Source organism: Cyclopterus lumpus, chromosome 6 (assembly GCF_009769545.1).
Source record: "Cyclopterus lumpus isolate fCycLum1 chromosome 6, fCycLum1.pri, whole genome shotgun sequence".
NCBI classification, from domain to species: domain Eukaryota; kingdom Metazoa; phylum Chordata; class Actinopteri; order Perciformes; family Cyclopteridae; genus Cyclopterus; species Cyclopterus lumpus.
The window spans coordinates 9,567,112-9,581,744 of NC_046971.1; the positions used below are offsets into that span (position 1 = coordinate 9,567,112).

Consider the following 14,633-nt stretch of genomic DNA (forward strand, 5'->3'; position numbering starts at 1 on the left):
ACAAAAAACAAGAACTAAAAAGTAAAACAACAGCCTATAGAATACCACATCATCACAATCAGACAAGACAACTCACAGGTTTTGAAGTAACGAGCATTCAGACACAAACCTTCACATCTGTTTCAAGTCTAATACTGTATTACTGTAATAACCATCTACTGAATCTTGAGGATGCCTTTTCAAAGAAGATTTGAGTGACACTGAAATCCATTTGACGCACAAATATTCTGTCTTTCAATTTCTCTTCATAAAGAAATAATTGGCTTGAATTTTATATTTCCTTTTATATAAATATCATATCACACCGACTCATAGAATAACACCAACAGCCACGAAATGACACACTAAGGCCTGAAATCCGGAGCTTCAGGAACAAGTAGCCATTAAGCATTTACATGTAGGGGGAAGTGGGAGAATTTGCCTACGGGGTGAAAACATCCATCACTTCATACAATGCAATGACCACCTACAACAATGATTATTAATATTTACTGCATGTCCAACCTGCACGTCTTTTGGTTTTCTTTCGCTTCTAACCTGTACTACGTTGAATTGGAATGTTTTATCCAATGAACTGAAATCCTAAATACTGCATGTGCTTCACTTTAACATGTAATAAAATTTCATTTCACTGAAATCAACCCGCTGAAAACATAACCTAGTGCATAATGACGAAACCAAACACACAGAATGGTGGAATAAAGGTGATTAAAAGGAGACAAATGACCGACATGTTGACACTTTGAGGGCTTTGCAGGTAGAATTTAAAACCAGCTCACATCTTTCCTGAGAATGTAAAGAATATGCTGAATATCACTGAAAGGTTCACTGATGCAACTTCTCATCAGTGAAGCAAACAACAACTAGGTCACCAAAACATGAACTGTAAGAGATTTTTTTAAAGATTCAAAAGTTGTGTAAGTCGGGGAAATACCTGCTCGATACATTTTGCGCTAGATATCGCTCTCAGACAATGTTTTCTGATTTAAATTATGTTTGAGAGAAGTTATTCGATCTTTTTAATTAATCTTTCTGTTCAATTTTATTATTCTTATTTTTTTAAATGCTAATTCTGTTGTCAAGATTTTGGCCACATTCAACTTTTTCTTTTTCAACAAAAAAGAAACAAAGTTTACTTACAAAGTAAGAAAGTGACTGGCCAGTATCAAGAGGATAATATGCTCCTAAATAATTAACTTACAGGTATAATTGTACCCTAAATCTAAAGGACTTACATAGAAAGCGAAGAAATGTATTTCCCAAATGGTGACCCATGCCTTTAATGACACACCTCAGCTGAATATTAAGCAGCTACAGTGCATCAACTGATGGTGCTAAATATTTGTAGCATTTGGTGACCTTCAAGGCTAATGAAAGTAAACACTCTTAACAATATAGCTACTACAGTACATGAAAAACACATGAAATATGGTCAAAAGATGTTTTAAAAGTGTGACACAGGCAGAGAGGTCGCTCTGGGATGACCACAGATGAACCTACCTGAATGCACCACGCACACTTACCAGCATGTGAGATACAAATAATAATAATAATAAAAACTACAGCTTTTTAATAGCTGGCTGTCGATTTAAATGTGAAGTGACTTAAATATGAACTCTGTGTATGTCAGAATTCAATAAGAGTACACTTCCACCAAAAACATGACTTTTCTCTACATTGTTCTGGTTGAATTCAGCGTGTACAGTGTTATAATGAAGGGCACCTAATTCAGAATTGTGTTCTTAATTGATCCCTTTTTATCTCTCCCACTCGGCAGCCTGGCCCCCTCCTCTGCCCTACATTGGTTCGTCGTAGTTGTAGGTGGGAGCTGCTGAGTACTGGTTCTGCTGCCCGGCTCCCTGCGCCGCTCCCTGCGCCGCTCCCATGGCCGCCTGCTGAGCCGCCTCCTGGACGTGGGGGTTCTTCCAAGCCCCGCTGACCCACTCCTCCTGGGCCTTACCCATGCTGCCACCACTGCCACGGTAGAGGTTATGAACCTGCGAAAGAAGTGGTTATTCAGAAAGACATTTTCAGGGGGAAAACACTCTCTCTGGTGTTAAAGAAGTCTAGCTGAAACTGAAATACATGTGTGCTAAGTAAGGGGGAATGTTTGGTCAGCCATTGCTTGGTCCAATCACTCTGTACCTCAGCCTGCAGACATCATGTGATATGGGTCGGATGGGATAGATTCCCATGTTAATGACTTGCAAGCGTTCTAACATGAGCAAGCTAGATTCATTAGCTTTTACTTAACACGTTGAAGCTACGTAGCCTAGTTTGGTAGCTTTGAGTAGAATACAAACTTAACTGCATGATGGTTTCGTAACTGACGCTACATGTGGGCTGAAAAACATGGGAAAGTGTTTTGTATCAGGGCATCTAGACTCTACAAGTTTATGACAAAGGTTGCATCCGAAATTCCATCCTCACATGCTATATTTAGTACGCTGAAACAGTATGAGGGGTTTTAACGTCAACGTTCATAACAGATAATGGGGAACTGCTCTGGAACAGCACACATTTTTTTTGTAGAAATGCACAAGTCACCTTTGTGAGGGCGATGAAGGAGAGTACAGCTACCGCAGTAAACATGATGGTGGGAATCAGCATGACCACGGCTGATCCAATGTTGGTGCTGAAGAAGGTGATGGTCGCCAGCCAGCCACTGATGGGAACAACAAGAGAGTTAGCAACATCTCACACCAAAGCAAATGGCACTCATGACCTGTGACAATGAACAATTGTTTGAAAACATGTGTAATCATTGGCAGAGGTTTTCTAACTGTGCCTCCCCCGGCAGGAGTTTGGGAGAGTTCAAGAGGGGTGGAGAGGGAGACACTTTAGGCAAAGACAATGCATAATGTGAAAGAGACAGGGGCATGCTGGTGCAGTTAAGGTACATTTTAAAACCCTTAGCGCCAGAACTCACGCTCAAAAGTCATAACTCAGTCAAACACTTAAATATGATGGATGTGTTTTTAGATTCAGTATGACTTACGCTTCTCGAGTAGAGCATTATCTCTCCCTCGAAAAAAATAAACCTGCAAAAACCTGCTTTGAAATCATAGGAAAATATATCTATATATATATATTGCATAATATATTGTAACAAAGTAATGTGATAAGGGTTTGTACATCCATGGGGACATTGCCCACAGGGATTGCTAATAGCTAATTCAGCATACTTTTACTGGGCCAAATTGTGAACAAATGTAGTGTCTCAATATTGTTAGTGTCAGATAATAAAACTTATATAATATTTTAGGGCTTTTCTGAATGTAAAAATCTGATAACGGTTCTTATATTAAAGTAGAGGTTCTGTCTACATCCGAGTGTATGTGAACCAAACTGACCTGGCAGACAACAGTAACCCTGTAGACTAATCTATTTTCTGATGGAAAAAAATATCAATATGTGTGCTACAAACTCTTCATTTTAGTACAGATGGAGTGACACATTTTAGGGCAAATAAAAAAATTCATACGTGGAAAAAGATAACCGATATAGATGCTTGCTACAGGCCACATGAGGTCACTGATTGGTATGAAAGGGAATCTTGTGCTCGGGTCTTTGCAGTCACTTAATCTCAACCCAACTGAACACTGATTTTAAAGTAAGTGTGTTAGATGGCTCTCTTCAGCACCACCGTCAAACATTCAAATATACTTTTGAAGACTGACTTTTATTTGTCCCCATCTGTATAAACATATCTGTGTTTGTCAAAGCTCTTACCACACTCCCCAGCCTGGGATGCCAACAGTCTGGATTATACTGATCACCACCTGCGCCATAAAGACGAAGAAGAAAGCCATGAAGTTGAAAGAGCTGTCGGTCCTGCATGGAGAGAGTAATAGACGTCAGAACTGATGCGATCCAGCAGAACAGCAGGTAAAAGATATTTAGCAAGCTCAACGTGGAACTCACTTGAAGGCCTTGTAGATGGGCCTGAACCAACACACGTAGGAGCAGGGGGTGAAGAGGATGAGCCACAGGATGGCCATGCCGAAGTTGGTCGCTCCACCACCTCCACACATCCACGCCAGACAGCCAATCAGATTCACAGCCAGTGTGGCGCTATTCACTGTCAACATCACAGAGAAGGAGCGAGGATGACCAAAAGAAGACTGAAGACAAAAGCCTCCAGTGTGAATATCCAACAGGCTGCATTACTTATAATTCAGCAGGAATGACTCACTATGAATCTCAGCAACTACTCAAGTTCAGTTCTATAATAAAGCTATAATGTAGCACACACAAATCACTACTCTACAAACACCAAACATGTTGAGGAGACTAATCTACTTCTTCATCAGACTTACATTCCTGTGTTCAAAAGGCAGAACCTAAGTATGAAAAAGATGGCGTGATGCTCACATGAATACATTTTGACACATTATTAAACTGTTATCACTGACAGCTGTAAATATTGTGTTTTTTTAATTTTTTTATTCATCTGCCAATTATTTTCTTTATGAATAAATAAGTCATTTATTCTATGTAGTGACAAAGAATTGTGACAGAAAGTTGCCCGGAGCCTGAGATGTCTTCAAATATCTTGTTTGTTTTCCAACAAAACCTTAAAGATATGCAATCTTCTGGGATTTTCAACAAAGAAAAAGAACAAATTCTCACATTTAAGAAACTGGAGCCAGAGAAATATGACATTTTGCTTGAAGAAAATCTCAAAATAGTAATCGATCTACGTGATCAAATTCCACCGGGGCTCCAGTTTTAGATTTTGTAAAGATTTTGTTGGTGAAAAATAAAAAATAAAATGTGTCAAACTAAATTCGACGCAATATTTCAATCCATGCACAGAAATGCACAGAATAACATAAAATATATTATCTGTGAGACCGGTCCAACTGGTCTCACAGCTACTGGAGTGTCTACGATGTTTGGCTCTCGTGATGTTTTGGGTGAAACAAAGTGACACGGCATTAAAAACACGGAAGCCGTGAAAAAGATTAACAGTTTATACTGCGATGCCAGCGACACACATGAAACTTGAGTTGTGGGAAAATGCAATACTGTGCTGCAACTTAACGGTCAACACAAACTTTTACTGCAGGTACACTCACAGATCCAGAGGTAGTAGAGCCTCTTGCACATAGTGCGATGCTGGTCTGGGATCTCACTGAAGTCTTGGTAAAAACATGGCTTGAGGGGGATGAATCGAGGCAGCGGAGGGAAGTTGTTTTCTAGGAAACAAAGACACAGTTCAACGCGGCCTCCCACACACCAAATTCATAAAGAAATCAAGACAGCTGCATGAAGGATTACACATTTATAAATGGGGTGTTTTTGTGCGTAGACTCACATGCACACTCTACGTATTGAACTGAGAGGGAAAGCTTACCTGCCATGATGACCGTTCACTATTTTCCTCCACTTTAAATCACACAGACTTTGATCTCAGCTGCCTTGGTAAGCAAACTGCAGAGAAATAAGAGAGCTGTTTTATTAAGTGCAGCATCACTCACTCACATTGCTCTCCTTGTGGGCAACAGGGCCACAATCCTCCATCGGCCTTCCTGTGGACGCATGCACACCCTTCACTGGAATAAAAGACATTACATCCCTACATGGTTTTATTAGAGGTTGTGCCCAGTCTTTAAGGTGTATCCACCCTCTATCGACGCATCATTCATTAAATCGACAGACAAACTCGTTTCCTTGTTCACATATTACAGCTGTGTAATCCGTGCGAGGGGGGGGGGGGGGGGGGGGGGGGGGGTTGGGTAGTGTGGCCTTGTCGTGATTCTTAAAATGTAGGCTATTCATAACCTAAAGCTATGGACGCAGAATATGCATTAAAGGCCTACAGAGTGATGTTTGACTCGCTATTTGACCTGCAAACACGCTATAGTGAATCACCTTAAGCGTGACTCGAGTGTGTCTGGAAGCCACATTTCAATGCATGTGATGGTGGATGGGGAGCATCGCTCTGAAGGGCATTTTCCTGCCACAAAATGAAGCAATCTCTGCCATGAAAAAACAACCTGATCCCGGTTGCTTTACAATGCATTATGAGCCTTACACTGTCCGCTACGTGTATTTGTGTCCGCGGATGGCAGTGATGCTGCAGTGGGGCTCAGTGCATCGTGATCACAGGCGACGGAGGAGCGCCCTTCAGCCTGTGCGACACGGTGCATTGGTGCTTCCTCCTCATCCATACACGCAGCAAGCCCAAACTCCTCACAATAAACCACACAGGATACAGATTTCTAGTTTTTTTCTGAGGCTAGAATACGGTTTATTTTAATAGCCTACATTAATCCCCCCTCCCTCCTGTAATGAATGAAAATACAGTGATTAAAGCCTTACCTCCAATTTAGTCAGTTTAGAATCCCTCCGTTCGTCTAAAGGGCATCCTATGGATTAATCTGCATTCAAACACATTGGAGGAAACGGACAGATCTGCAGCTGCTCAGACAGAAATAGGTTACGTTATTCCTCAAATGACGGGTTTGGGAGTAAGAGGTGGTCACGTGACGTACGCGTATATCTCCTCCCTCCCCATCCGCTGGTTTTACCCGCCCGGCAGGACCAAGACAACAAGGGTTGTGTTGCTGGCCCACTCCGACCAATCAGAAAACGGGAATATTCCAACAAGTCCCGCCCCTTGATGCTATCCACAGTGCTGAAAATCAAGGAGGGCGTTACACCATCTGATCTGATTGGCCTCCTGTTATCACATTACTATTGATACTACTATACAAATATCACAGATACAACTAAAAAGATGTATGACAGTATTACTCTGAGGGAAAATGATAAAACGTAATGAACAGGCTGCATAGCCTACACTAGCAGTGTATACAATACATGTATACTTTTTAAGACTTGTTTTCTCCCCAAGTGAAATTTATTATTATTTATTTTTAGTATTTGGGTTGCACATTTCATAATCAAAGGCAATTTGAATAATTTTCCGTGATGCATAAAACATTTAAACACAAATTGAAAGTAAAGCAAACATTTTGAATCAAATAGGTAAAAACAACTAAATAAATACAAAATGCATAAAGATGTGTGGAAAAAAAGGGGTCAGGGTAAAAGACTGTGGAAAAATAAGAAAAAAAACATAAAACATATCAGCAAATTCTTAATAAGATATGTAAAGGATTAAATAGTAACACTTTATGAACACACCTTTCTGTGATTTCATACAATTTATTCATATTTGGGTTTTGCTTAATTTCTTGATTTAAAACATTCCATTAATTCACACCAATCCATTACACATGAGTGTGAGTCCTAGTGGTACAAAGCCAGTGTTTTTTATATTAAAATGTTCTGTGAATCATAACTCCCTCCCTGTCTAAAAATATGTTGTGTACGTTGCCAGGAAGTCAATTACTTTGTACATAGTTATCTTAAGAAAAGTTGAGAAATGTAATTGCATTTACTAATTACTTGACTATCAATTACTAACCAGCAAGAGATCTTTTTCACAACCTACCTAAAAGTTGGTCTTTTTAATTGCTTGTATCTGATCTACAATAATAAATTATGCAAGAGCAATTTATAAATCCTTAATAATGGATGACTCAAGAGAAAGTGGTTCCATGTTTTCAAACCAGGATTTCTGGTTCGTCATTTATGATGTTCTATCTGCTGGAAGTTTGTCCTGCTTGCACAATGCTTAATTTCCCTGTTTAATTTGGAATCTGGACATGTTTAGTAAGCCGCTACCAGATGATCTGATGATCATAGCGTAAAAGATTAATAGTCAGGCAGCTGTAGATTTCACTTTATTCTTTAAAACCGTTTTTTTTTTTAAATCACATTAACAGAAGAATTCTGAATGAGCTGAAGTTGCCTGAGGTCCATACACCCAGTTTATGGTGAGTCCATATTTATCCTGCTGGAAATTTAAATATATTTTTCTAACTCAATTTGAACTACAATAGTTTTGGGACAAATCATGTTGACAAATCACACTGGAAGGTTTCAGTTGGTTTGTGGCATAGGTTTGGTAGGATTTTTCCTAACGAAAGCCTTTATGTAGGAATCAGTGTCATGGTGTGTAAAAGGTGAGATGTTGTTGCTCAAAGGACACAAAGTTTAAATCAGATCTGATGTCAGCATCAAAATAGTCTCCACATAATGTGTCATGTATATGTCCTGTATTGTCACGAGTTGAGCAAGCAGATTGACCTCCCCTGCCCTTCACATCTTGGATGCAAAAAAAAATATTTTTAAGCTGTCATCATGTATGCGTGTATCTACACCATGGCTACAAACCCTGGGATGCAATGATATAAATTGTCCCTGAAGTTTGTGCTTTCTTTCACAAAACGTACCATGCACTTTTGGTTTGGCAGTTTTGTTTTTGACGCACCTGTCAAAGCACAGCTCTGAACAGCTGTTGGGGAAAGAGGGATTTTTTTTTTTCAGCAGTGAAATTTAAAAGGCTCTCATATGTTGAATGCTGCTTTCATATTCATCGTAAATTTCCAGTTATCGGCTTCCAGCACAGAAAATAACGAAGATTTCAAAAAACGCACATCAAACACGCATTGACGTGTTTACTCTAGTTAGTCGTGTGCTCTTCCTCTGTCTGTCTTTATTGACACACACCCTACGCCTCTCCGCTCGCTTGATCTGCCACGTTTGTGTCAAATCGTTTCCTTCATGCATGGAATGCTCAGAATTCCGCTATTTCTACGGATTGTGAACGCAGCAGTTCGTTAAGCTAATGTTAGCGCTTCCTGCAGGGCTATGAGTTGAGCAAGACTGAAGGTAAGGGGGAAACACTTAAATACAACTGGTGTCTTTCTTTTGAAAGAGGTATGTGCACCACGGTGGTGTATCCTTGATATGTTCAGGATTCCACAGCAGTCCGGAAGTGCCGTTTTTATTGTCTGTGGCGTTATTCAGCGACAGATATATCGGCAGATCTTCACTTGTTGTAGCGTTAGCTCAGCTAATGTTAGCTAACATAGCCTGCTCACAGCCTGCTGACTGAGTTAACTTCAACGTGTCAACATTACAAGCTAACAGGAATTAACCAAAGAACTTCAGGTATGTCCACCAAAGTTGACAGCTCACAAAAAAAACCTCTAGTCTTTGTTGGACTTTTTTATTAGTGGAGTAATATTAATTAATCTTCAGTCTTTCTTTTTTTTTTTTTTTTAATAGAGAGAAATGTCTTCTTTTTTTTCGTGGTTCCATCGTTTTAAATGATATGATTTGTTATGTATACTTGTCTTATTTAATGTAATATTTGGGTGTTTTGACAAAACAAGCTATTTGGTCTCTTTCGAAATTGTGATTTGCATTGCAAATGCTTTCTTGTTCTTATTCATGAGGAAAACAATCTCCAGATAGGCTGATAATTAAAACAATTGTTTGTGGGGAGACACATTTAATGAGAGCACACAGTTTGACACAACACACCAGTGTTTAACTAAGTTATTTTAGCCCTCGCATATGTTGTCACGAGGTATTTGCTGTGCGGTCAACACCTAACTTATTCTTTGACTGTGCTATCTTATCTCCTGTGTCTTTAGTGCTGGGAATGCAGCCACCGCTCCCACCTGAGGCAGTCAGAGAGCTGGTGTGCTCCTGTCTGCACAGAGACCCAGTAGCAGCAGACCTCCGCTGCAGCCTGTTTGTTGCTGTTGCACAGAACTACAAGAGGGACTCTTTGCTCCGACCCTTCCCCCCGAGATACATAAGTGGTGACAATAAGAACTTTGAGGAGCTGGTAAGACATATACTGACAGCCCAAAGTGTTTAACACTCTATTGTAGCATGTATGTGAAGTGCTATCATTTAAGATATTTTAAGTAAGCAATAAAGGTAGTGAATTAATAAAGTTTTTTGGCTTTTACCAAAAGATTAACATGGACACCATTAGTGTGGTGTTGGTATGATACACACACACTTAGGTAGCAATAATGGGCTGTTAGAGGCAACAGTGGGTCGATAAAGAAGGTGTAGAACAAGACCGCGTGACAAATGTGCATTTTTAAAACATTGAAATGGCTTTGCAAATGCACTTTAGTCAAGCAGGGATTAGAACTCCTACATTTTTTTTTTTTTTTAGATCTTTTAGGCTTTGCATGTGCTTAAAAACAAAGATTTGTGTTTTTGGTGGGCCAAGCATCAGTCTTATCAAAGGCGTGAAAGGCTGAATGTAGTTGGTTGGAAGCCCTTGCATGTATTTTTAGGGGTATTTGGAATGACCACGTCTCTAACATTTGATTTAAAAGGTTTTGCTTGCCAGTATATGTACTGTGTATTACAGATTTGTATCTTGTTTTCTTTGGGCATCGTCGTGATATAGAAGGACAATTCCCACACTGGAAGCTGTTTCAGAGAGACACATTGTTCAAAGGAAATACAGCTTCACATCCAGTGAAAGGGGAAGACAAGACCTACTATGCACAAGTGTGACTTTTCTTGTGACAATGAGATCCCCAAAACATATGTTCTTCTCTAGTTGGCAGATGTGCAGTCTTTGCCTGGTGTGAGGGAGTTAGTGAGACTACGACCCAGAGACGGAGATCATCATCTGGCTCTCACACACTGGATTCTCTCGTCAAAGAGCTTTGCTGTAAAGACCCTACAGAAAGATGAGGTACATCACTACAAGCATAACAACAGATATGTCTTTTACTACCTGCTTTTTTATTTACAGTGTGTCTTTAAACTCTACCAGTATGCCAAACTTTGTAACTTGACGGAAAATGATGGGCTTTCTGCGCCAGTGCCTGACTTCCTGTTTGAGTTGGAGTACTGCGATCAGATGAATGCCAGGTTTGAGAAGATGAGGGAAGGTAGAGACGTCTTCTATGCATTCCACGGGAGCCGCCTGGAAAACTTTCACTCTATCATTCACAACGGGCTGCACTGCCACCTCAACAAGGTTAGTGCTGTCATCACTGCCTTATTTAATTTTGGTTTTTTTTATTGTCTTCATGGAGCTGTTGTGATGTTCTATTGTTTCTTCCTGACAGAAAAACTCATTCAATCTGGTTTATTTTCTTCATATTGTGTGCAGAACTCAGTGTTTGGAGAGGGCACCTACCTCACCAGTGACCTCAGCATGGCTGTCCTCTACAGTCCCCACAGCAGCGGATGGCGAGAAAGTCTTCTGGGTCCACTGCTCAGCTGTGTTGCCATGTGTGAAGTCATTGATCACCCGGATGTTAAGTGCCAGGTGAAGAAAAAAGGTGTGTAAACTGTGTGACTTGCCAAATAACACACTTTAAATTTGTGCAACACCGATCGCTTTATATCAAAGTGAGCCACTCATTTCTCATTTCAGATTCTGAGATTATTGACCGTCAGCGCTCAAGAGCAAAGAACAGCGAAGGAGGGGACGTACCGCACAAGTACTTTGTAGTCACCAACAATCAGCTTCTGCGAGTCAAGTACCTGCTTGTGTACTCTCAGAGGAAGCACCTGTCTAGGTAAGAATGACTTGTGGGTAAAGGATGTAATTGCTAAAAAAGCAATTTATAATTACGCACATTTCATACACATTCATCATGTTATTAATTATCAATTGTGCTGCCCAGCAGTACTCAAATACTTAAAAGGCACCGAGTTCCACGATGTGAGAAAGCATTTTCACTCACGCGTTGAGCAAAAGCACAACGTTGTTTTCTACTTCACTCAAAGGAATGCTTCTCATTGTGGTGAAGAGGATAATTCCCTTTGACGTAATAATATCTCCAATAAAACTTGTGATTATTGTTTGCTCACTGTCACTAAGGCTCGAACTGAAGTGGGCAAACAGGCTGGGTGTGTGTATATATTGAGTATGTACTTAAGGCAATAGATAGGAGACTTCCTCTCTCATTTGATCAAATATTGTTTATTGACTATACACAGCTTTACATTTTATAAAAACTATCCCCTAGTTTTGGTAATGGAAGACAGTCACATTAATGCTTTGATGAAAATAACAATGTCTAATTTTAGCTACAAAAGAAGTCAGTTTAAATAAGTGTCCGTTTGGTTGGTGCTGCGAAAAAAAAGGTCATCTTTATGTTTTTCTTCTTCAGACGTTCCCGCGGCACCTCCTGGCTCCTCAGACACCATTTTGCCATCATGATGAGTCTCTACTTTCTGCTGCTCATATTTATCGGTGCCTTCAACTCCACCACCTTCGTATCCTTTTGGAACAGACTGTTGAGGTGACAATAATCTTTTGTTTATTATCCACAGTGCCTTCCTGATCAGAGACTGACTAGAGGCCGGAACAAAGATAATGTTTTATGCACCTTTTGTACTGACTTCTCTCTACAATCATTCTTACTTCTGCAAATAACCACACTTGCTGTTATTCCAAGATAACATATGTTTTCAAAGAGCAAATAGTGGGATGATGCTGTGTATTAATTTGTTTAAATGGATAATAAGACCATTTTGCATTATACAAAATGTTATGCAATGTTTCACCTGTAATTTGTTTGGTTTAGTAAACATCCTGTTTTTTAGATGATATCGGTATGTTTTAGTTCTGCGAGGACAGAGTCTCACTAACCGAAGATTTCATAGAAAAAATACCTAATTTTGTTTAAATAACAAGCGTTAAGATCTCTTTTTGGTTTGTTGTGTATTAAAGGTGCAGTGTGCAGGATCTGGCGGGATCTGGTGTTTAGGTTGCAGATTGCAAGCAACCGCAACTTGCAAAAAAATGAATAGTTCTAGACAGACTCCGTATGTAAATAATATAAACGGCTCATTCTGAGGTCACAAAAACAACAGTTTTTATTTACAGGTAAATTATGAAGACAGCATACTAGATACTATTATATTCTATTTCTGCCAATATATCCCCCGAAATGCTGCACACTTATTCTTTAAGTACTGAGAATTATTAACACATAACTGATCACATTGACTCATTAGTGTTTGATGCCTGGCAGTCAGCTGATCCGGCACTAATGTCAATGTCCAAGTTTAATTTCTTACTTTTTGAGTATTTTGCATCACTCTGGGTAGGGACCTTTTTTCACAAACTCTTGATTTTATTGTAATTTTAAGGTATTGAATGAATGAATATATATATATATATATATATATATATATATATATATCTATCCATCCATCCATCCATCCATTTTCAATACCGCTTATCCTCATTAGGGTCACGGGGCGCTATATATATATATATATATATATATATATATATATATATATATATATATATATATATATATATATATATATATATATATATATATATATGCGCGCCCCTGATAATCTCACTCATAATGATTTAGGATATGCTTTTATATCCTTATATTAGTACATGAAATAAACTGTTCTGAACATGTGTTACAATCTTTTACACTAATAAAGCAATACCTTTGATTTAATTTCTTTTGAGTGAGGTTAGTTTGTTCCAAAGTTAATCTTGGCGTGCTATTGGTTCACTTTCAACTATCTATCGCACATTATTCAGAGAGAAATCTCTGCAGATGCATCCCGTACAGCAAAATCTACTTGAAGGTCACTCTTTCATAATCATCTTTTGTACTCTTATATGGTTTTGCATTGTATTCAAACTTTAACATGGGCTTCTTCTGGCGGGGGCACATTTATTACCGCTGGCAAGCAGACAGTCATTTTTGTTTTGCATAGTTTTTATCAGTTAAAGAAAAGTGAGACAGAGATATGGGATTGATAACGGAGGCGGCTGCTTTGGTGACAGATCCTGTCCTTCTAATTGATACCTGATATGCAGATGTTTCCACACTTGGAACAAGAATGGTACCAAAGGAAAATCATTTCAATATTTTTTTTTTGTGGTTTTCTATAAAACCTTAAAAGAAGGCAAATAATTACCTAAAATTAGTACTATATTTACAAATTTCACAAATGGGACAGTTTGTTCAATTCTAGTGTTTAATATTTTTTGGTCGGCTATTTGTATCCAGATTTCTACCTTGTATTTAACAATGATTTTATTTATTTATATATTGTATAATAATGACGGAACAGACACAGGACAAGGCACTGCACATTCCTCTCTCCCGTCTGATTAAACACCAGATATTATAAAGATATCGCAGTACTTTCGTGACGCAAATGACTAACAAGTTAAATGAAGATGAAAGAAAACGCAAGCCTTTGTTTTGGTATTAAAAAAAAAAAAAACGATTCCTTCTTGCGAAATCCTTCAGATAAACTGCTTCTCCTCTTTAGAAACAGCTCACTTTTGAAGGACACAGAACAAACTGCCCATTGTTGGTCCACACTTTATTCCCTTTCTGTACAAGCTTCATTATTGCTGCCTCATAAACCGCCGGTTATTCAATAACCATCAGCCGCCAGGGGGGCAGCGATGGCCGAGGGGACGCTTCCCTTCTTCTGTGAACCAGAAAAACTCCCCAAATGGGAACGATTCAAACAGAAGACTGATATGATGGTTTAATTTACTACATTATTATCCCACTTCATTTCTCAGCCCATTTGTTTGTTCTCGCTGCATTGTTCCTACTTATCCAACGTAGGAGTCCAAATGGGTTCAATCACTATGAAGGGAGTTCTTTGGAGAAGACTAAACTTAAAAAGAGGATGCTTTCAGATCAATGCTAATATAACCATGCTGCAATGTGCCTGATGCTAAGCAGGTATACGGTTTAACTTATTATTGTTAGCATGCT

General features: G+C 39.1%; 2 protein-coding genes across 3 annotated transcripts; one reads left to right on the forward strand and one right to left on the reverse strand.

The window, feature by feature from the left end:
- Nucleotides 1-1,705: 1,705 nt before the first annotated feature.
- scamp5a (secretory carrier membrane protein 5a) lies at nt 1,706-6,447 on the reverse strand. Its single transcript, XM_034535301.1, has 7 exons — nt 6,328-6,447; nt 5,360-5,436; nt 5,082-5,201; nt 3,925-4,081; nt 3,733-3,834; nt 2,548-2,665; nt 1,706-1,997 (listed from the first exon to the last, which is right to left on the reverse strand). The coding sequence occupies exons 2-7, from the start codon at nt 5,364-5,366 to the stop codon at nt 1,797-1,799; spliced, it is 705 nt and encodes a 234-aa protein (XP_034391192.1). The 5' UTR covers nt 5,367-5,436; nt 6,328-6,447; the 3' UTR covers nt 1,706-1,796.
- A 2,199-nt stretch (nt 6,448-8,646) lies between these two features.
- On the forward strand, nt 8,647-12,505 carry parp16 (poly (ADP-ribose) polymerase family, member 16). 2 transcript variants are annotated; one of them, XM_034536047.1, is made up of 7 exons: nt 8,647-8,748; nt 9,519-9,715; nt 10,454-10,591; nt 10,673-10,879; nt 11,015-11,186; nt 11,282-11,426; nt 12,024-12,505. In XM_034536047.1, the coding sequence occupies exons 2-7, from the start codon at nt 9,527-9,529 to the stop codon at nt 12,157-12,159; spliced, it is 987 nt and encodes a 328-aa protein (XP_034391938.1). In that variant the 5' UTR covers nt 8,647-8,748; nt 9,519-9,526; the 3' UTR covers nt 12,160-12,505. The 2 variants fall into 2 exon arrangements, with proteins under 2 accessions (XP_034391938.1, XP_034391939.1); XM_034536048.1 differs by lacking the exon at nt 8,647-8,748 and adding an exon at nt 8,755-9,030.
- Nucleotides 12,506-14,633: the final 2,128 nt, after the last annotated feature.